Here is a 22,180-nt window from a genome sequence, read left to right on the forward strand (position 1 = left end):
GGGAAATTTTCTTGAATTGTTTCTATGATTTTATCACCACCATTTTCTCTCTCTCTCTTTTTGTCCCCTGAAACTCCTCTTAGTTGGATATGAACCTCCTGGATTAAGACTGTTTTTTTTTGTTGTTGTTGTTTGTTCTTTCCTATTTTTGTTTTTCTTGTGTATTTGTGTATGTTTTTTACTTTCTGGGAAATTTAGTTTACCTTTAACCAGGTGAATGTGTTTTGCATGTGGGAAGGGCAAGAATTTTGGGGACCACCACTTATCTGTCAATTTGTTGTACTGTGGTGGCTTGTGTGTTGCTATGGTGCTGGGAGCTATGCCACCAGTATTTCAAATACTAGCAGGGTCAGCCACAGTGGACAGGTTTCAGCAGAGCTTCTAGACTAAGACAGACTTAGGAAGATGGACCTGGTGGTCTACTTCCAAAAAAGATTAGCCAGTGAAAACCTCATGAATAGCAGTGGAACACTGTCTGATGTAGTGCTGGAAGATGGACCCCTCAGGTTGGAGGCACTCAGAATATGACTGGGTAAGAGCTGCCTCCTCAAAGTAGAGTTGACTTTAATGATGCAGGTAAAGTTTTGGGGACTTTCATTTGCTGATGTGGCAGGACTCAAAATGAGAAGAAACAGCTGCAAACATCCATTAATAATCCAGACATGGAATGTACAAAGTATAGATCTAGGAAAATTAGAAGTTGTCAAAAATGAAATGGAACACTTGAAGATAGATATCCAAGGTATTAGTGAGCTGAAATGGTCTGGTATTGTGGCTACTTGGAATCAGACAGTCATATTAAAGAGTAACGGCATCATATTCATTCATTGTCAGAAAGAACATTTCAAGATCTGTCCTGTCGGTGATAGGATAATAGCTATATGCCTACAGGGAAGCCTAGTTAACACAACTATTATTCAAATTTATGCACCAACCACTAATGCCAAAGATGAGGAAATTGAAGACTTTTACCAACATCTGCAGTTGAAACTGATCAAACGTGCAATCAAGATGTATTGATAATTACTGGTGATAGCACACGAAAGTTGGAAACAAAGAAGGATCAGTAGTTGGAAAATATGGCCTTGGTGGTAGAAACAACATCGGACATTGCACGATAGAATTTTGCAAGACCAACAATCTATTCATTCCAAATACCTTTTTTCAACAATATAAACAGCAACTATACATGTGAACCTCACCAAGTAGAATACAGAAGAATCAAATCGACTACATCTGTGGAAAGAGACGATGGAGTAGATGAATACCATCAGTCAGAACAAGGCCAGGGGCTTACTGGGGAATAGACCGTCAATTGCCCAAATGCAAGTTCAAATTGAAGCTGAAGAAAATTAAAACAAGTCCACAAGAACCAAAGTATGACCTTGAGTATATCCCACCTGAATTTGGAGATGATCTTAAGAAATGAATTAAACACTAATGACCGAGACTAGACAAGCTGTGAGATGGCATTAAGGACATCAAACATGAAGAACACAAAAGGTCATTAAAAAGACAGGAAAGAAGGAAAAGACTAAAATGAATGTCAGAAGAGACTCTGAAACTTGCTCTTGAATGTAAAGTAGCTAAAGAAAATGGAAAAATGATGAAGTAAAAGAGCTGAACAGAAGATTTCAAAGGGTAGCTTGAGAAAACAAAATATTATAGTGAAATGTGCAAAGACCTGGAGTTAGAAAACCAAAAAGGAGAACATGCTCAGCATTTCTCAAGTTGAAAAACCCGAAGAAAAATTTCAAGCCTGAAGTCGTAATATTGAAGGATTCCATGGGCAAAATATCAAACGCAGCAGGAAGCATGAAAGGAAGATGGAAGGCATACACAGTATCACCATACCAAAAACAGTTGGTCGATGTTCAGCCATTTCAGGAGGTAGTGTATGATCAAGAATCGATGGTATTCAAGGAAGAAGCCCAAACTGTACTGAAGGCATTGTTGAAAAACAAGCCTTCAGGAATTGACAGAGCAACAATCAAGATGTTTCAACAAAGGAATGCAGCACTTGAAGCACTCACTTGTCTTTGCCAAGAAATTTGGAAGACAGCTGCCTGGCCAACAGACTGGAAATGATCCATACTTGTGCCCATTCCAAAGAATGGTGAGCCAGTAGAATGAGGAAATTATTGAACAATATCATTAATAAATTACATTACACCAGTAAAATTTTGCTGGAGGTAATTAAAAAATGGTTGTAGCAGTATATCGACAGGGAACTACTGGAAATTCAAGCCTGATTCAGAAGTGGATGTGAAATGAGGGATATCATTGCTGATGTCAGATGGATCTTGGCTGAAAGCAGAGAATACCAGAAATATGTTTACCTGTGTTTTATTGACTATGCAGTGGCATTTGACTATGTGGATCACAACAAATTATGAATAACATTGTGAAGACTGGGAATTCCAGAATACTTAATTGTGATCATGAGGAACTTGTACATAGGCCAAGAGGCAGTCATTTGGACAGAACAAGGGTACACTGTGTGATTTAAACTCAGGAAAGGTATCCATCAGGGTTTTATCCTTATACCATACTTATTCAGTCTGTGTGCTGAGCAAATAACCAAAGAAGCTGGACTATGTGAAGAAGAATGAGGCATCAGGATTGGAGGAAGACTCATTAACAACCTGTGATATGCAGATGACACAGCCTTGTTAGTTGAAAGTGAAAAGGACTTGAAGCACTGATGAAGATCAAAGACAACAGCCTTCAGTATAGTTTACACATCAACATAAAGTAAACAAAAATCCTCACAACTGAATCAATAAGCAACATCATGACAGAGAAAAGATCGAAATTGTCAAGGATTTCATTGTACTTAGATCCACAATCAACGCCCACAGAAGCAGCAGTCAAGAAACCAAACGATTTGTTGTATTGGGCAAATCTGCTGCAAAAAACCTCTTTAAAATATTGAAAAGCAAAGGTGTCACCTTGAAGACTAAGATGTGCCTGACCCAAGCGATGGTATTTTCAGTCACCTCACATGCATGTAAAAGTTCAGCAGTGAATAAGGAAGACTGAAGAAGAATTGATGCCTTTGAATTATGGTGTTGGTGAAGAATATTGAATATGCTACGGACTGTCAGAAGAATGAACAAATCTGTCTTGGAAGAAGTACAGCCAGAAAGCTCCTGAGAATGGAGGTTGGAGAAACTTCGTCTCAAATACTTTGAACATATTATCAGGAGGGACAAGTCCCTAATGAAGTCCATCATGCTTGGTAAAGTAGAGGGTCAGCAAAAAGAAGACCTTCAACGAGGTAGATTGACACAATGGCTGCAACAGTGTGCTCAAACATAGCAATGATTGTGAGGATGTTGTGGGACTGGACAGTGTTTCTTTTTGTTGTACATAGGGGTTGCCATGAGTCAAAACCAACTTGATGGCACCTAACAACAACAACAAAGGGTGGAATGTTATGGATTGAATTGTGACCCCCCCCCACCCCCGCAAAAAAAAATATGTGTGATATAGCCTAACCCCTACACCTGTGGTTGTAATCCATTTAGGAATGGGTTTACCTTGTTATGTTAATGAGGCAGTGTGGTGTAATTAATGACTTAATACGGCCTTTCTAGCCATGGTCTTGTAACTCCCACCCAGTGATTGAGTGGGACTCAATCATGGCCCACCAAAGGGATTGGTCAGTTTTGCCTTAAGAGAGCCAATTCCAGAGCAGAGAGGAGAGCCCACCACCACCAGGGAGGAATAGCGAGGAGCCAGAGAGTCCACTGGACTCATGATCCCTGTGCTGGGAGGATCCAGGAGACAGAGAGAGAGCTGTGGCACTGGGAACAGCAGAGACCCGGCAGCAGAGACCTGACAGCACGGGACAGGTGCGGTGGGCTTCCTGCTCCACAGAACGAGAAAGCCGAGAGCTTTTTGGCAGAGACTAAGGACCAGGGAGAGGTGTGACAGGGAAAGGCATGCCTGCTAGTGAGTGTTGACTGTGGGTTCTGTGTTACCATTGCAGTGAATTGTCAAATCCAGCAGAGAAGTAGAGAGTGCTGTGGGCGGGACAGTTGGCGTCAGAGTTGGTAAAGATGGTGGCAAGAGAAGGCATATCTGACTTCTGCATCATAGGAATCAGCCTTCGGCTGTTGGTTTTGATTCTCCTTTCCCTTTGTGAAGTTAGAGGAGGTAGGACACCATCCCCATGCTGCTGGCAGTTTGCATTTGCTGGCAGTATTAGTGTAGGGTGTGTCTTAGGTCAGTCTCTTTTGAGATACAAAAGAGCAGGTTAAGCAAGCAAGCAAGCAAGCACAAGGTAAGGGGAAGAGCACACCAAATGATCCTCAAGGAACCTGGGAATAGAGGCTCAAAAAAGAGAAGGACTTCCCCCAGAGTAGACAGAGAGAGGGGCGAGAGCCTTCCCCTAGTGCCTATGCCCTGAATTCAGACTCAGAACCTCCTAAACAGTGAGAAAATAGATTTCTGCTTTTTAAAGCCTCCCACTTGTGGTATTTCTGTTATAGCAGCACTAGGTAACTAAGACACCTATCTACTGAACTTTTATACATGTGTGTGTATCTGTGTATGTACAGATAGATGGGTGGATCAAAAAATTAAATTTTATCTAATCTGCTGTTTCTTATTCTTTAACTGGCTATAATAATGCTTATTTTCTAGGGTTCTTGAGAGAATTGCATGAGATAATAAAGGAAGAGTACGTAGTAGTTACTCATTGGACATCCTCTTCCTATTCTTTTTTTAAGCTGGGTCAGAAGGTCTTTCATCCTTTGCTAATACAAATGACAAGTAGGTTTCAGAGGTCTCATCTCTTGACATGTGCACATCTCTTGACATCTTGCCACCAACCAAAAGGTAGCTGTTAGGTGGGTAAATATTTCTTTCATACTAGTCATGTGTCCTTTCTTGTGGTATGAGTATCACTATTACAATACTCCTGACCTCTCTCCTTATTGACTACGCAAAGGCATTCGACTGTGTGGACCATAACAAATTATGGATGACGTTGCAAAGAATGGGAGTTCCAGAACACTTAATTGTGCTCATGGGGAACCTTTACATAAATCAAGAATTTGTTCCGACAGAACATGGGGATACTGATTGGTTTAAAGTCAGGAAAGGTGTGCGTCAGAGTTGTATCCTTTCACCATACCTATTTAGTCTGTATGCTGAACAAATAATCTGAGAAGCTGAATTATATGAAGAAGAATGGGGCATCAGGATTGAAGGAAGACTCATTAACAACTTGTGTTATGCAGATGACACAACCTTGCTTGCTGAAAGTGAAGAGGACTTGAAGCACTTATTAATGAAGATCAGAGACCACAGCCTTCAGTATGGATTGCACCTCAACATAAAGAAAAAAAAAATCCTCACAACTGGACCAATAAACAACATCATGATAAATGGAGAAAAGATTGTCAAGGATTTCTTTTTACTTGGATCCACAGCCACGGAAGCAGCAGTCAAGAAATCAAACGATGCATTGCATTGGGTAAATCTGCTGCAAAGGACCTATTTAAAATGTTAAAAAGCAAAGATGTTGCTTTGAAGACTAAGGTGCACCTGACCCAAGCCATGGTGAAACCTGGACAATGAATAAGGAAGACTGAAGAAGAATTGACACCTTTGAATTGTGGTGTTGGCAAAGAATATCGAATATACCATGGACTGCCAAAAGAATAAACAGATCTGTCTTGGAAGAAGTGCAACCAGAATGCTCCTTAGAAGCAAGGATGGCGAGACTGGGTCTTACATACTTTGGACGTGTTGTCAGGAAGGATCAGTCCCTGCAGAAGGACGTCATGCTTGGCAAAGTACAGGGTGAGCGGAAAAGAGGAAGACCTTCAATGAGGTGGATTGACACAGTGACTGCAACAATGAGCTCAAGCATAACAACGACTGTAAGGATGGCGTGGGACTGGGCAGTGTTTCGTTCTGTTGTGCATAGGGTCGCTATGAGTCGGAACCACCTCGATGGCACCTAACAACAACGATCTCTCTCCAGTGCCTCGTTTATTTCTCCCTTAGGCAGATGCAGTGACATATTTGTGAATACACTTGAAAGTATTTTTACGATTACATTTTTAATTTCCAAGAGCTACTGATTGTTCTCTGTTCCTTTTTTTTTTTTTTAGCATCTGCTTTTGTTTTATGGCTCCCTTCTTTTCTAGATGTTTGGTTTTTGTTTTTAATTTCTTCTTATTCACTTTGTCTTTGTTACCTCTAAGCTGCTTTCTTTTCCCTGCTTTGTTTTGGTCTTCAAATACCTGATAATCCTTGTCAATCCATTCACTTTTTTTTTTTTTTAAATAATATTTGATTGTGTTTTTGGTGAAAGTTTACACAGCAAATTAGTTTCCTATTTCACAATTTCTACACAGATTGTTCAGTGACATTAGTTACATTTTCCACAATGTGTCAACATTCTTTTTAATTGCATTCTGGTTGTTCCATTTCCAGTTGTTACGGATTGAGTTGTGTTCCCCAAAAATGTGTGTTAGCTTGGCTAGGCCATGATTCCCAGTATTGTGTGATTGTCTGCCATTTTGTCATCTGTTGTGATTTTCCTATGTGTTGTAAATCCTACCTCTGTGATGTTAATGAGGCAGAATTAGAGGCAGTTGTGTTAATGAGGCAGAACTCCATCTATAAGATTAGGTTGTATTTTGAGTCAGTCTCTTGAGATACCAAAGAGAGAAGCAAGCAGAGAGATAGAGGGACCTCCTACCACCAAGAATGAGGAACCAGGAGAGGAATGCATCCTTTGGACCTGGGGTTCCTACACTGAGAAGCTCCTAGACCAGGGGAAGATTGATGACAAGGACCTTCCCCGAGAGTCAGCAGAGAGAAAAAGCCTTCCCCTGGTGCTGGCACCCTGAATTTGGACTTTTAGCCTCGTAGACTGTAAGAGAATACACTTCTGTTTGTTAAAGCTATTCACTTGTGATATTTCTGCTATAGCAGCGCTAGATAACTAAGACACCAGTACTCTAGTTTCCCTGCTTCCTTATCTTTTCATCTTTGCTTTAGAGTAAGTATTTACCTTTTTGGTCTCATATAGATGGTTTTTTAACAGAGCACTCTACTCACAGGTAATATCATTTATTTTGTGTGCCAATCTGATAGGTTCAGAGTGTAAAGAGTATTTCAGGGCAATAATCTCAAGGAGTCCTCAAGTCTCAACTGGTCTAGTAAGTCTAGACTTTTTAAGAATTTGAATTCTGTTCCACGTTTTTCTCCCCTTCTTTCAGGGCCCATCTACTGAACCCCTAATCAGAGCAGTTGGTAGTGGTAGCTGGGCACCATCTAGTTCTTGTCTTGGGGTAGATAAGGCCGTGGCTTGTGTAAACTATTTGCCCTATACACTAGTTTCTTCTCTGAAAATAGTTCCCTTTTTTCTCTTTTGTTCCTTACAAGTAGGGACCAATAGTTGTATCTTACATCGTTGCTCTCAAGCTTTTAAGACCCCAGATTGTTACATCACTAGGATGCGGAATGTGAACTTTGTGAACTATATTATGCCAATTGACTGAATTGTCCAATGAGACTAAGGTCCTAAGCCTTCAAACCCAGAAAACCAATCTCACAAGATGTTTGGTTATGCCTGAGAATTATCTGTAACTGTGTCCTCTATAGATATATATGTGTGCACACACATACATGTAGATACTTCTGTCTGTACATGTGTAGGTACATACCTGTACCCACCTGTACACATATATGCTAATACACACACATGTGTGACCATGCACTCATTTTTTGGTTATTGTTGGTATTGCTTCTAGATTATATATGTCGTATTCTTCAGCACAAACATCTTTTTCTCTTGTCCACTTCTTAGTGGCATCGTTTACTTTGGTCATGCTGTGTTCATTATACCCACATTCCGTGCTACTTTTCCCATCACCAAAAATAACAAGTATCTACAATTTAGAGAGTAATTCCCCCTCTCCTCCCACCCGTCCCTGGTAACCATCAGTGAACATTGGTCTTTGCATATATATCTATTCTTGTCATCTTATAAAAGTGAGATCATACAGTATTTGTCTTTATGTGATTAACTTATTTCACTTAACATTATGAGTCCATTCAGGTTTGTCTGAGGCATTAAAAAATTGATTAGACCTCCTTTGCCATGAGATGAGAAGAAATGAATGGTGCCTGGCTACCATTACTGAACATTTTAATCAAAGATTCCATAAAAGAACCCTGAACAAAAGGTAGAAAATGCAGAACAGAATATCAAATTCTCATGGACTGCAGACCTTCTAGAGCCACCAAGACTAGATGACCCCTGAAGCTGTTGCCCCGAGATAATCTTTAAACCTTAAACCAAAAATATCTCCTGAAGCCTTCTTAAAACCAAACAGTAGTTTAGCTTAACTAGTAAAAAATGCCTTGAGCATTGTGCCTGTTTAAGAACTGTTTACCAGAAAATCAAACCCACTGCCATTGAGTCCATTCCAACTGATAGGAACCCTATAGGACAGAGTAGAATTGCTGTATAGGGTTTCCAAGGTTGTAATCTTTACGGAAGCTGACTGCCACATCCTTCTCCCATGGAACAGCTGGTGGGTTCAAGCTGCTGACCTTTTGGTTAGCAGCTGGGTTCTTTAACCACTGTGCCATCAGAGCTCCTTAAGAACTATCTATATGGGATCAAATTGGCAACAACTCGAAAGATTAGATTGTACTTTGGGGGGCATGTTAATTTTGAGTTTATGTTAATGGGGAAGGAATTGCCCAGAAAAGGAAGTGAGAATTGTATAACTTGAAGAATGTACTCAGTGTCACTGAATTGTGCATGTAGAAACTGTTAAATTGGTGTGTGTTTTGCTGTGTATACTCTCAACAACAGCAAAATAAGTAAAATTTTAAAAAGAATTAATATATTGAGAACTAAAAAAAAGAAATCACCTAGAATGAAGCAGAAGTGACAAAATATGAAAGTACAGGAGAGAGGGTAAGAGGCCCAAAGGACATAGTGAGAAGATTTAATATATTTTTATTTGGAATCCCTGAAGAGAGCAAAGAGGACATAAGGCAAAAGCACTATTTGAATAGATAATAGTTTCCCAAGACTTTTGAAAGTCATCAAATAACAGAGTCACGCACGGAGATTCAGACATTTCTGAAAGACCTTTTGTAGGCTGTACTGGATATACCTAGCCAGCAGTGGTCTACAGCTTATAGCCTATGAAATGCAGCAACTAGTAAACAATCTCTAGAGACATTAAGATCTTTTCATTACTCAAGGATTCCCAGAGACTTCTTCATGAAGCTCTAGCCAGAGTTCCAGGGGCTGACTCTAGCTAGCCCCTCTCCTTGTTCCAGTGGCTTTTCATGGCCTGGCACCTCACCCATCCTAGTATGAGCTTTCTAGCTGATTGTGGATAATCAGCTATGACAAGGGCTGAGAGTTACTGAGGCAGCCCGGCATGCCCCAGTGAGTCTATGCAGCAGCCACCCCCACGGGCCAGGGTCATGGCTGGACTAGTCTAGAGCAGGCAATATTGGGTCCTGATGCAGTCCACTGTTTTTGAGGGGCGTCCCACCCCAAGCCAAATCCACCCTGCTGATTCTTATGTTAGGCGAACTCCAAGTGGGCCAGGCCCTCTAGGCCCTTAATAACCTTAAAAAATGCTGTGGTACTATGGGCCTCTAAAGTCACAAAGTCCCAAGGACTGCAAATAAAACTGTGAAGACTAATTGGGAGGAAGAGTAGTTTAAATCATTGAATTATGTTCAGTTCAATTGAATATTTTATTAGAAATACTCTGTGTTAATTTTCTAGTATAATAGTAAAGTATACTAGGAAAAAAAATGCCTGCTGGTTAGAGGTTCAACTTTTATCAACAAATTTCGAAAGATTTAAAATTAAAAATGTTGATTAGAAGTTCTGTGGGCTTGGGTAGAGCTTGACAACTTTGGGCTTTACCATAGGGTGATTGAATGAGTCATTTCTTTGGAGTCTACCGAAATATTAGTTTCTATAATTTTATTTACCATTGGGTCTGTTCAGTTTTTTGAGAGAAGTATTTTTCCCTGTTCTGCTTGCAGTGTTCATAATGCCAGGTTACCAGGTATCTTATAGGTGAAAAATAATAGTAATAACGACTTTGAAAAATATTGTTCCTTCTTGTGTCTCTACTGAGATAAAGTCTTCTATAGTGGTCTTTTATATTCAATATTCTTTGCAAATATACCTATACCATGGACTGTCAAAAGAATGAACAAATCTGCCTTGGAAGAAGTACAACCAGCGTGCTCCTTAGAAGCAAGGTTGGTGAGACTACATCGCACATACTTTGGACATGTTATCAGGAGGAATCAGTCCCTGGAGAAGGACATCATGCTTGGTAAAATAGAGGGTCAGAGAAAAAGAGGAAGTCCCTCAACGAGATGGATTGACATAGTGGCTGCAACAATGGGCTCAAGCATAGCAACAATTGTGAGGATGGCACAGGACCTGGCAGTGTTTCGTTCTGTTGTGCATAGGGTCACTGTGAGTCAGAACTGACTCGACGGCACCCAGCAACAACAACAACATAGTGATCTTGGAGACTTGGTGGTGTGGTGGCTAAGAGCCTGGCTGCTAACCAAAAGTCCAGCAGTTCAAATCCACCAACTGCTCCTTGGAAACCATATGGGGCAGTTCTGCTGTGTCCTATAGGGTCTCTATGAGTTGGAATTGACTTGACGGCAGCAGGTTTGGTTTTTTTATAGTGATCTTATCTCCACTGATCACTTTCCCAAAGAACAGTTTCTACTCTTCTCATTGTGTGGTTGAATGACTGCTAATCCTGTGACTTTGAGCATGTCTTGAATGATATCATAGGATAGCAGTGTTCAGTACAGTCTATTAATGATTCACGGCTGCTGTACTATTTGAGCTCTGCCTTTTGGAGCTCTAGTTTTATTTCTTTAATGCCAGAATTTTCACTGTTTACATCTGACCCTCAGTTAACACTCCACACATGGGATTGCTGTAAGTCAGAATCGACTCAACAGCAACGGGTTTGATTTGGGGTTTTATAGTAGGGGTTGCATTTCACCAGACTAAACTTCTAAGGAAAAACCTTCATCCCACAAAAAGATATGAAAAAATTCAGTGTCATATCTTAAATTAAAAAAAAAAATTTTTTCTTTTAATTGTGGTAAATACATATAGCAAAAAATTAGCCATTTGAGCCATTTTTAAGAGTACAGTTCAGTGACATTAATTATATTCACCAAGCTGTGTAACCGTCACCACTATCCATCTGCCAAAGTCTCCTATCACCTCTTGCAGCAGTGTTTTGTAATTTCCGTTGTACAGGTCTTTCACTTCTCTGGTTAAATTTGTTCGTAAGTATTTTATTCTCTTAGATGTTATTATAAATGGGTACGTTTCCCTAATTTCACTTTAATGTGTTAATTTTTTTCTTTTGTTGCTCATGCTTTTGGTTTCATATCTAAGAATCTGTTGTCCAAAACATCTCACCTTAAACTCGAAGTCCATTTGTGTTTTGGTTATGTTAAGTGGTTTGTACTAGACTGTGTCAGTGTTGGGTAATCTTTTTTACATTGATTTGTTGCTGTAGGAGCTTAAGAATGATTGATTCCCACTGGGTGAAGTCTTGCTTTTCAAATGCCAGCTCTGAGGTCTTTGATCTCAGCACAGGTACTCTTCCTGTGATTTTTGATGTTCTTTTACTGGAATTTTTTACTGCTTAGAGGAAGCAAAGTAGATCCAGATTTTTATCCCTCTAAGATGACTATGTGATATTAATGATACTGATCAATAATATCCTCATTCTCTTGGATCATCTTTCTTTGGAATGGGCACAAATACGGATCTTTTCCAGTCAGTTGGCCAGATAGCTGTCTTCCGAATTTCTTGGCATAGATGAGTGAGTACTTCCAGTGTTGCATCTATTTGTTGAAACATCTCAACTGGTATTCTGTTAATTCCTGGAGACTTGTTTTTCACTAGTGCCTTCAGTGCAGCTTGGACTTCTTCCTTCAATACCATCGATTCTTGGTCATATGCTATCTCCTGAGCATGGTTGAACATCGACCAGTTATTTTTGGTACAGTGACTCTGTATATTCCTTCCATCTTCTTTTGATGCTTCCTGCATCCTTCAATATTTTGCCCACAGAATCCTTCAATATTATGACTCAAGGCTTGAGGTTTTTTTTTTTCGATTCTTTCAGCTTGGGAAATTGCTGAGTGTGTTCTTCCTTTTTGGTTTTTCTAACTCCAGATCTTTACACATTTCCTTATAATATTTTACTTTGTCTTCTCAAGCGGCCCTTTGAAATCTTCTGTTTGGCTCTTCTGCTTCATTATTTCTTCCATTCTCTTTAGCCACTTTACGTTCAAGAGCAAGTTTCAGAGTCTATTCTGACATCCATTTTCCTTCTTTCCCATCTTTTTAATGACCTTTTGCTTTCATGTATGATGTCCTTGATGTCATCTCACAACTCATCTGGTCTTCAGTCATTAGTGTTTCATGCATCAAATCTATTCTTGAGGTGGTCTCTAAATTCAGGAGGGATATACCTAAGGTCATACTTTGGCCTTTGTGGACTTGTTTTTTAACTTTCTTCAGCTTCAGCTTGAACTTGCATATGAGCAATTGATGGTCTGTTCCACAGTTGGACCTTGGCCTTGTTCTGACTGATGATGGTGAGCTTCCCTGTTGTCTCTTTCCCCCGATAGAGTCAATTTGATTCCTGTGTATTCTACCTGGTGAGGTCCACATGTACAGTCATTGTTTATGGTGTTGAAAAAGGTGTTTGCAATGAATAGGTCATTGGTCTTGCAAATTTCTATCATGTAATGTCTGGCATTGTTGTCCCCAAGGCTATATTTTCCAATTACCAATTCTCCTTCTTTGTTTCCAACTTTCGCATTTCAATCATCAGTAATTATCAATACATCTTGATTGCATGTCTATCAATTTCAGACATCAGAAGTTGGTAAAAATCTTCAATTTCTTCATCTTTGGCATTAGCGCTTAGTGTGTATATTTGAATAATAGTCATGTTAACTGGTCTTCTTTGTAGGCATATTGATACTACCCTGTCGTTGACAGCGTTGTACTTCAGGATAGATCTTGAAACGGTCTTTTTGATGATTAATGTGATGCCATTCCTCTTCAATTTGTCATTCCCAGCATAGTAGACCATGAGATTGTCTGATTCAAAATGGCCAGAAGCAGTCCATTTCAGCTCACGAATGCCTAGGATATCGGTCTTTATGCATTTCATTTTTGATGACTTCCAATTTTCTTAGATTCAAACTTTCTACATTCCATGTTCCAGTTATTAATGGATGTTCGCAGCTGTTTCACATCAGTAAATGAAGGTCCCGAAAGCTTTACTCCATCCGCATAATTAAGGTTGATTCTACTTTGCAGAGGCAGCCCTTCCCCAGTCGTATTTTGAGTGCCTTCTGTAAAAATGGCATGGGGGCAGTGTCTGACCTTCTCTGACTTCACAAGGGGAAAGAAGAATCAAGATCAGCAGCCCAAGTCTGATTCTTATGAGGCGGAGGTCAGACATGCCTCCTCCCTCCGCCATCTTTACCAATTCTGGCATCAACTGTCCCTCCCACAGCACTCTCTATCACTCCGCTGGGTTTGATAATTCATTTCAATGGCCACCCAGAACTCACAGACAATACTCAGTGATTATTGAGTTTACTAGGGAAATAACAATTACAATTCAGGCTCAGTAACGCTCGGGATACAGTTCTTCTATTAGGACAGCCTCTTCTCAGCTGTGCTTGCCGGCATGTCTCTTCCTGGCCCTTGACTCTGCCCAAAGGCACTCAGCTCCTACTTCGTGGGCTGGGAAGCTCACCATGCTGTCTCGTGCTGCTAGGTCTCTGCCGGGGCTTATTGCTGCCTTCAGTGTTACAACTCTTTGTCTCCTGGTTGCAGGAGCTTCTCAGTGCAGAGATCCTAGTCCAAAGGATGTGCTGGCTTCTGGCTGTTCTTTCTTGGTGATGATAGAATCCACCCTCTGATGCATTTGGCTCTATTTTAAGGCAAAACTGACCAATCTCATCACAGGGCCACAATTACCCTATTACATAGTCCCACCCAATCACTTGGGAGGGAGTTACAAGACCATGGTGAGAAAGACCACAGGAAAGCAATCCATTACACTGCACCTTCCAACCTGAGGGGCTGATCATCCGGCACTATGTCAGACAGTGTTCCACTGCTATCCATAAGGTTTTCACTGGCCAGTCTTTTTTGGAAGTTGACCACCACGTTCTTCTTCTTAGTCTGGAAGCTCCACTGAAACCTGTCCGCCATGAGTGACCCTGCTGGTATTTGAAATCAATTCCGGCATCACAGCAACACACAAGCCACCACAATATGACAGACTGACAGACAAGTGGTGGAAGCCCAAGCGTGGAAGTTAAGATTTACAACTCAGGTTTTTGGGGGACACAGTTCAATCCATAACATTCTACCCTTTGGAACTCAAAAATTCACACCCTTGCCACATGCAAAACACATTCACCCCATCACATCATTGCAAGTCTTAAATTAACCCCAAGTCCAAAATCTCATCTTCTGAAGCATCTAAATCAAATAGGGGTACGACTTTAGGCATTTTTTTTTTTTTTAAACATTCCATCATGGTGCAAAATTCCTCTTCATCTGTGAACCTGTGAAATCTAAAACATAAGTTATGTGCTTATAAAGTACAATGGTTGAACAGGTACAACGTAGACATTTCCATTACAAATGGGAGAAATTGGAGGGAAAGAAGGAATAACAGGCACCAAGCAAGTCCAAAACCCAGCAGAACAAATTACATTAGCTCTCCAGGTTTGAAAATAATCCTCTGTTCTCTGAGAACATCTGGGCAATGGCCTTGCCCTCTAGGCTCTGGGTGTTGGCCATGCCCTCTGGATTTTAAGTGGATCCTCCTGGACCCTGGGTTTCAGCTTCGCCTTTCAGGCCCACTGGGGTGGCAACTCTCCTCCTTAGGCTTTGGGCAGCCGCATTCTCCTAATCTATCTGAGTGGCAAACCCACCCCCTCAGCCCCAAAAGGTCCCATTCTTTTGCCCCTTGGGCGTGGCAGACCTACCCCTTCAGCTTTGGGTGGCAGCCCCATCCTCTTGGCACACCTTAATGACAGCCCCATACTCCAGAACTCTGTTGGCAAAGATCCGACTGTTTGAAACCTAGAAGACTATGACCCCACCCTTTGAGATCCATGAGATCGCGCCCTCACCCTTTGAAACCAAGAAGGCCCTGCTTCCGATGCTTTTTCCAACAGTTCTGCTGATCTGTGAGGTGCTCCAGGGATGTTTCTTTTCTTTTCTCGGAGGACAGCAGATGTAGCTCCCTTTGCCGTTTTTGCCTGTAGAATTCCAAGAGGTAGACAGCATTCTTTCCTTTCGTTCTTTCTCTGTCCCCTTCAGTCTAAGCTGATGGGTTTTCTGCTATGGTAGTTGCTTAGATCCATCAGTCACAGACTTAATTTTTTTAACAAAAGATTGTATACCAACATTCTTGGTGAACATTCTAGGACACGTGTGCTTAGTTTGTACAACAGAATTTTCCACATCTTTAAGTTCCTGTTTTCATTTTGCACAATTCATTTTTAAGTCCATCTCTTTCCTCTCACGTTTTACTGTAAGTAGCAAGGAGAAACTGCGTGGCCCCTTTAAGATCTTGCTTAGAAATCTCCTCAGCCAGATACCTAAGTTTATCACTTACAAGTTCTACCTTCCACCAAACATCTGAATATAATTTAGACAAGCTCTTTGCCACTGCATAAAAAGCATCGCCCTTCCTCCATTGTCCAGTCATATGTTCATCATTTTCCTTTAAAGCCTCACAGGAAGCACATTTGATGTCCACATTTCTAGCAGCACACTGCTGCTGACGCGGGGTGCGTTCTCTAAGACTAAATAGAGACTTTCGCTACGGCTCCTCATTTCCTTCTGAACTCTTGCTAGAATTGCCTTTGACATCCATAATTCTGCCAAAAGCCTCTTCAAGCAATCTAGGCTTTTACTGTTAGGTACCTTAAAACTATTTTTGGCCTCTTTCCTTATCCAATTCTAAAACCATTTCCACATTTTAGGTATCTGTTAGAGTAACACTCCACTTTTCGGATACCAAATTCTTAATTATCTAGTGCTGCTATAATAGAAATACCACAAATGGGTGGCTTCAACAAATGGAAATTTATTTTCTTACAATTTCGAAGGCTAGAAGTTCCAATTCAGGGTACCGGCTTTCGGGGAAGGCTTTTTTTTAAATCTCAGAAGAGATTGACTCAAGATATACTCTACATTAGTCCTGCGTCATTAACATAACAGACGACCCATTCCCAAATAGAGGTTAGAATTTACAATGCGTATTTTTGTGGACATTACTTGTCATGGATTGAATTATGTCTCCCCAAAAATGTGTATCAATTTGGTTGGGCCATGATTTCCAGTATCGTGTCGTTGTCTTCCATTTTGAGATTGTAATTTTATGTTAAGGAAGATTAGGGTGGGATTGTAACACCAATACCCAGGTCACATTCCTGATCCAATGTAAAAGGAATTTCCCTGGATTGTGGCCTGCACCACCTTTTATCCCTCAAGAGGTAAACAGGAAAGGGAAGCAAGCAGAGAGTTAGGGACCTCATACCACCAAGAAAGCAGTACTGGGAGCAGAGCCCGTCCTTTGGACCAAGGGTCCCTGTGCCTGAGCAACTCCTCAACCAGGGAAGATTAAGGACAAGGACCTTCCTCCAGAGCTGACAGAGAAAGAAAGTCTTCCCCTGGAGCCGATGCCCTGAATTTAGACTTTAGCCTACTTTACTGTGAGGAAATAAATTTCTCTTTGTTAAAGCCATCCACTTGTGGTATTTCTGTTACAGCAGCACTAGATGACTAGGACATTATTCAATCCATAACAGTTAGTCATTGTGAGCCATTGCATTAGGCTAAAGGGTAAGGCCATTCCCAGGTCAGATGTGATGACACATTGGCACACACCAGATGGCTGAGAAGGGAAAGAATTCTAGGCCTTCTCTGAGACCCTGGCAGGCCCCTGGAAAAGGAAGACAGTCTCTAAAATGGGGGACAGAGGGCAGATGTCAAAATTAAGGCAATCAAGCCATTCTGATTGCTTATTATAAAGTTTCAATTTATAATCACCTCCTTCAAGGAACGCTTCCCACCCCTACCTCCTCCTACTGCATTTAAGCCCCTACTCCTACCCAGCAGTTTGTTTAGTACCTTTTCTAAAGATCATTATCATTTTATCTCTTCAGTCAATTGCCCAAGGTAAGGGTTTGAGACATATTCATTTCTATACCTTATTGCTTAGCACAGTGCCAGGCACAAAGTCAGCACTGCATAAATGTATGTCTGGTTGAATGTCACTCAGAAGAGTTTATTAGCTTGCATTACTGTTCATTCCAATGACTGGAAAGTCTGTACCGGTAGTTTAGGTTAAGTTGGGTTTCAGTCTTTGATTTATGGACTGTTATAAAGTTAAACCTGGAATTCTTTCTGCTCTGCCTTTTTGCAGTGTCCACTTCATTTTAAGGTTGGTGCCCTCTCAAGGCTGCAGATTGGCTGCCAGGAATTCTATGGGCCATGTTCTTCCTAGACTCTGTGTGTGTGTGTTGGGGGGAGGCGGTCATGGAGAACAGATTGGAAGTATGACAGGAGATACCTGAGCTTTGAGCTGATGGAGCCACTTTTTGGAACCATTCCCAGTGGCTAAGAGATGCCATCTGTGATTGGCATCCTGGACTCCTTGAACCAGTCTTGGTGGGAAAGAAGAGACGGTGACTTAGATTGGTTTAGATCACACTGGGCTCACTGTGGAGCTGGGATAGGATGAGCTTCTTCCCCTGAAGCACTTGGAACTGCAGGAAGAATGTTTGGATACCTGACTGGAAACCTGACAACCATTAGAAAAGGAGGATATGGATGTTGTGTGGACAGCTGGCAAAGTCCACTATTGTTATTTTAATCCAGATTTTTTTAGGGAATCTTACATTGTGGTTATTCTGTTCTTCATACAGAGTCACTTATAAATTCATTGTTTCATGTTATGAAAGGAATAGTGAAATTACTGAATTTTGAGATCATAGACTCTTTGTCTATGAAATTACTATTTAGTTGGAAATGGAAGACACTCAAATTGGTAAGAAGTTAAATATCAATACATAAGATGGTAACAGTACAAGACAACAGCATGACAGATGTCATGTGGTTTTTGTTGTTGGGTGCTGTTGAGTCAATTTTGACTCATACTGGCCCCATGGACAGAGTAGAACTTTGCCATAGGGTTTCCTAGGCTGTAATCTTTATGGGAGCAGATTTTCAGGTCTTTTTCCAGAGCCACTTGGTAGATTTGAACTGCCAACCTTTCAGTTCGCAACTGAGCGCTTAACTGTTGTGCCACCAGGGCTGTTTACAGGTATTATAATACTGTCTAAATGAATCATCCAGAGAGTATATACTCTGTGTTCCCCAATAATGGTTTGTTTGCTTTTAATCTGGAAGTCATTGTGCCAGGCACTAATGAGGGTTACAGAGATGATGGCAACAGGAATAAAGATGCTTCTGGCCCTCCAGGAGCTTCAAGCCCAGTCAAGAGAGTGGTTACTGGGTGAGCCCTCCAGAGTCTGAAGGATCAGAGGAGATGCTCAGTGTCCTCTGTCGACAGCTCTGCCCTCTGTCCGGTGATAACTGAGCACACTACTTGTTGTGGGGGGGGGTTTGGGGAGAACAACCAGATCACTCCCATGTCCAGGGTACAGCAGTGGTTACAAACTGATTGGCCACTGCTAGCAGTCTTGCTTGTTCGGAGACCCCAATATATTTTGGACGGTTTCTAGTACTATGACAGCTTCCACTGGTCTGACTCATAGTGCTGTTAGAATTCTGCCTTCTTTTTGGAGCTATCCAATCACATTTACGGGCATTTCAGAGAATTTTAAAAATAAAACTGTAAAATGGTAAGAGTAGCATCAGAATGAGAATCACTGTTACCATCAGCCCAAAGCTGATTCCTATGAAGTGAAGATCAGACGTACCTCTGCTCTTCAAACTTTTTTACCAATTTTGACACCAGCCATCCTCCCCATGGCACTGTCTACTTCTCTGCTGGTTCAGTAATTCGTTGCAACGGCCACACTGAACTCACAGACCATAGTCACTATTATGGCATTTTATTAGGGAAGTAACAAGTTACCGTTCAGGATCAGGATCAAAGTGGAAGTAACTGGAACAACTCAGGATACAACTTTTCAATCAGGACAGCTTCTTCTTTGGCTGTGCCTGCAGGCATGCCTCTGCCCTGCTCGGGCAGGTGTTATAGCTCTTTATAGCCCACCGATAACTGCCAGAGGCACCCTACTCTGCCAGGAAGTCTCCTGCCTGAAGGACCTCAACGCTCTCGCTGTGTGGGTTGGCGAGCCCCTTTAGCTCTGCTGCCAAGTGCCTGGAGGCAGCCCACTCTGCCAGCAAGCTTCTTCCCCAAAAGTGCTCAGCTCTTTCTCTCTCATGAGCTGGCGCACCCACTGTAGCTGCCTCACTCCATGGACCAGGAAGCCCACTGCACTGTCTTGTGCTGGTCTTCTGGCTCTGCTGCTGCCGTTTCTGTGTTGCTGGACTCTGCCATGCTTGCCTCAGCTTCTTGTCTCTCACCATCTCCAGTGTTACAGCTTTCTCTGTCTCCTGGGTCTAGGGGTTCTCAGCACAGAGACCCTGGGTCCAACAGGCACACTCAGCTCCTGGCTCTTCTTCTTGATGGTATTGAGGTCCCCCACAACCTCTGAGATGGGCTGTTTATAAGCCTAGCAGGATGGCAAAACTGACCAGTCCCCTTGGTGGGCCACAGATACCTTATTTGCGTAGTTCTACCCTGGCAAGGATTCCATGCATCTTATTTGCATAGTCCCACCCAATCATTTTCGTGGGAGCTATAAGACCATGGGTGGTGGTGTTGGGTGCTGTTGAGTTGGTTCCAACTCATAATGACCCCGTGTACTACAGAATGAAACACTGCCCGGTTCTGCGCTGTGCTCACAATCATTATGCTTGAGCCTGTTGTTGCAGCTACTGTGTCAACCTATCTTCTTGAGGGTCTTCCTCTTTTTCACTGACCCTCTACTTTACCAAGCATGATGTCCTTCTCCTGGGATTTTTACCTCCTGATAACATGTCCAAAGTATGTAAGATGCAGTCTCACCATCCTTGTTTTTAAGGAACATTCTGGTTGTACTTCTTCCAAGACAGATTTGTTCATTCTTTTGGCAGTCCGTGGTATATTCAATACTCTTCTCCAATGCCACAATTCAAAGGCATCAATTCTTCGGTCTTCCTTATTCATTGTCCAGCTTTCACATGCATATGATACGAATGAAAATACCATGACTTGGGTCAGCGCACCTTAGTCCTCAAGGTAACATCTTTATTTTTCAATACTTTAAGGAGATCTTTTGCGGCAGATTTCTCCAACGCAATGCATCTCTTGATTTCTTGACTGCTGCTTCCGTGGGTGTTGATTGTGGATCCAAGTAAAATGAAATCCTGACAACTTCAATCTTTTCTCCATTTATCATGATGTTGCTCATTGGTCTGGTTGTGAAAATTTTTGTTTTCTTTATGTTAAGGTGTAATCCATACTGAAGGCTGTGGTCTTGGATCTTAATCAGTAAGTGCTTCAAGTCCTCTTCACTTTCAGCGAGCAAGGTTGTGTCATCTGCATAACGCAGGTTGTTTATAAGCCTTCCTCCAATCCTGATGCCCCGTTCTTCTTGAAACAGTCCAGCTTCTCAGATTATTTGCTCAGCATACAGAATGATTTGATATGGTGAAAGGATAACCCTGATGCACACCTTTCCTGACTTTAGACCACACAGTATCCCCTTGTTCTGTCCAAACAACTGCCTCTTCATCTATATAAAGGTTCCTCATGAGCACAGTTGTTCTGGAATTCCCATTCTTCTCAGTGCTATCCAGAATTTGTTATGATCCACACAGTTGTGTGCCTTTGCATAGACAATAAAACACAGGTAAACATCTTTCTGATATTCTCTGCTTTCAGCCAGGATCCATCTGACATCAGCAATGATATCCCTGGTTCCACATCCTCTTCTGAATCAACCTGAATTTCTGGCAGTTCCCTGTCAGTATACTGCTGAGCCACTTTTGAATGATCTTCAGCAAAATTTTACTTGCTTATGATATTAACGATATTGTTTAATAATTTCTGCATTCAGTTGGATCACCTTTCTTGGGAATAGGCATAAATGTGGATCTCTTCCAGTCAGTTGGCCAGGTAGCAGTCTTCCAGATCTCTTGGCATAAATTAGTGAGCACCTCCAGCGCTGCATCTGTTTGTTGAAACATCTTAATTGATATTCCATCAATTCCTGGAGCCTTGTTTTTCTCCAGTGCCTTCAGTGCTGACCATGGCTAGAAGGGCCATATAAAAGCAATTCACTGTACTACAAAAACAATATCCTGTTATTCTTTCAATACATTGATTGAAGGACTTGCCTTGTGCCAGACACTGTGCTGGGCTCTAGGGACACCGTGGTGATCCACAATTGTTATCATCCCAGCTGTCACAGCCTACTGTCCAGTGGGGAAAGCAGACAAAAGGAAAATAAGCAGATACGTAATTGTCAACTGCGATGTGAGGTAGAAACAAAATGGGCAGAGCTAGAGGTTTGCAAGAGATGTGAGCCACCTTTTAAGGTATTTTGTAAGTGATCTCATGGGTTGACGTTTTTTTCCTAATGATTTCAACAGGTTAAATGCAAATAATTTTTGTCTGTTTGTCCCTTAGGTACAGTTTGCAGTCCCTGATGAACCAAGGGAATCCTCCACCATATCCGGGCCCTGGTCCGTCGGCCCCATACCCACCTTATCCACAACAACCAATGGGGCCTGAGGTCTACCCTCCAGGACCTATGGGTGGACCCTACCCACCTCCTCAGGGATACCCCTACCAAGGATACCCACAGTACGGCTGGCAGGGTGGACCTCAGGAGCCTCCTAAAACCACAGGTACTCTGAATGTTGGGTATGTGTGTATATGTGGGTGCCCATGTGTGCGGTCTCACATCACCATAGGAAATATTTGCATGTTTTCTTTGGCAGAGAACACACTGTGGACTTTGCATGTGGTGGTTGATGTCCCCAAAG

The 22,180-nt window shown here is 41.7% G+C and overlaps 1 protein-coding gene across 1 annotated transcript in view; it reads left to right on the forward strand.

The window, feature by feature from the left end:
• CYSTM1 (cysteine rich transmembrane module containing 1) overlaps positions 1–22,180 on the forward strand; it is a 96,236-nt gene that overhangs the window by 36,515 nt on the left and 37,541 nt on the right. The window contains exon 3 of the mRNA XM_010591107.3: positions 21,822–22,042. Coding sequence (XP_010589409.2) covers positions 21,822–22,042 — 221 coding nt within the window. The remainder of the gene's footprint in view (positions 1–21,821; positions 22,043–22,180) is intronic.

Source organism: Loxodonta africana, chromosome 2, assembly GCF_030014295.1.
Source record: "Loxodonta africana isolate mLoxAfr1 chromosome 2, mLoxAfr1.hap2, whole genome shotgun sequence".
NCBI classification, from domain to species: Eukaryota; Metazoa; Chordata; class Mammalia; order Proboscidea; family Elephantidae; genus Loxodonta; species Loxodonta africana.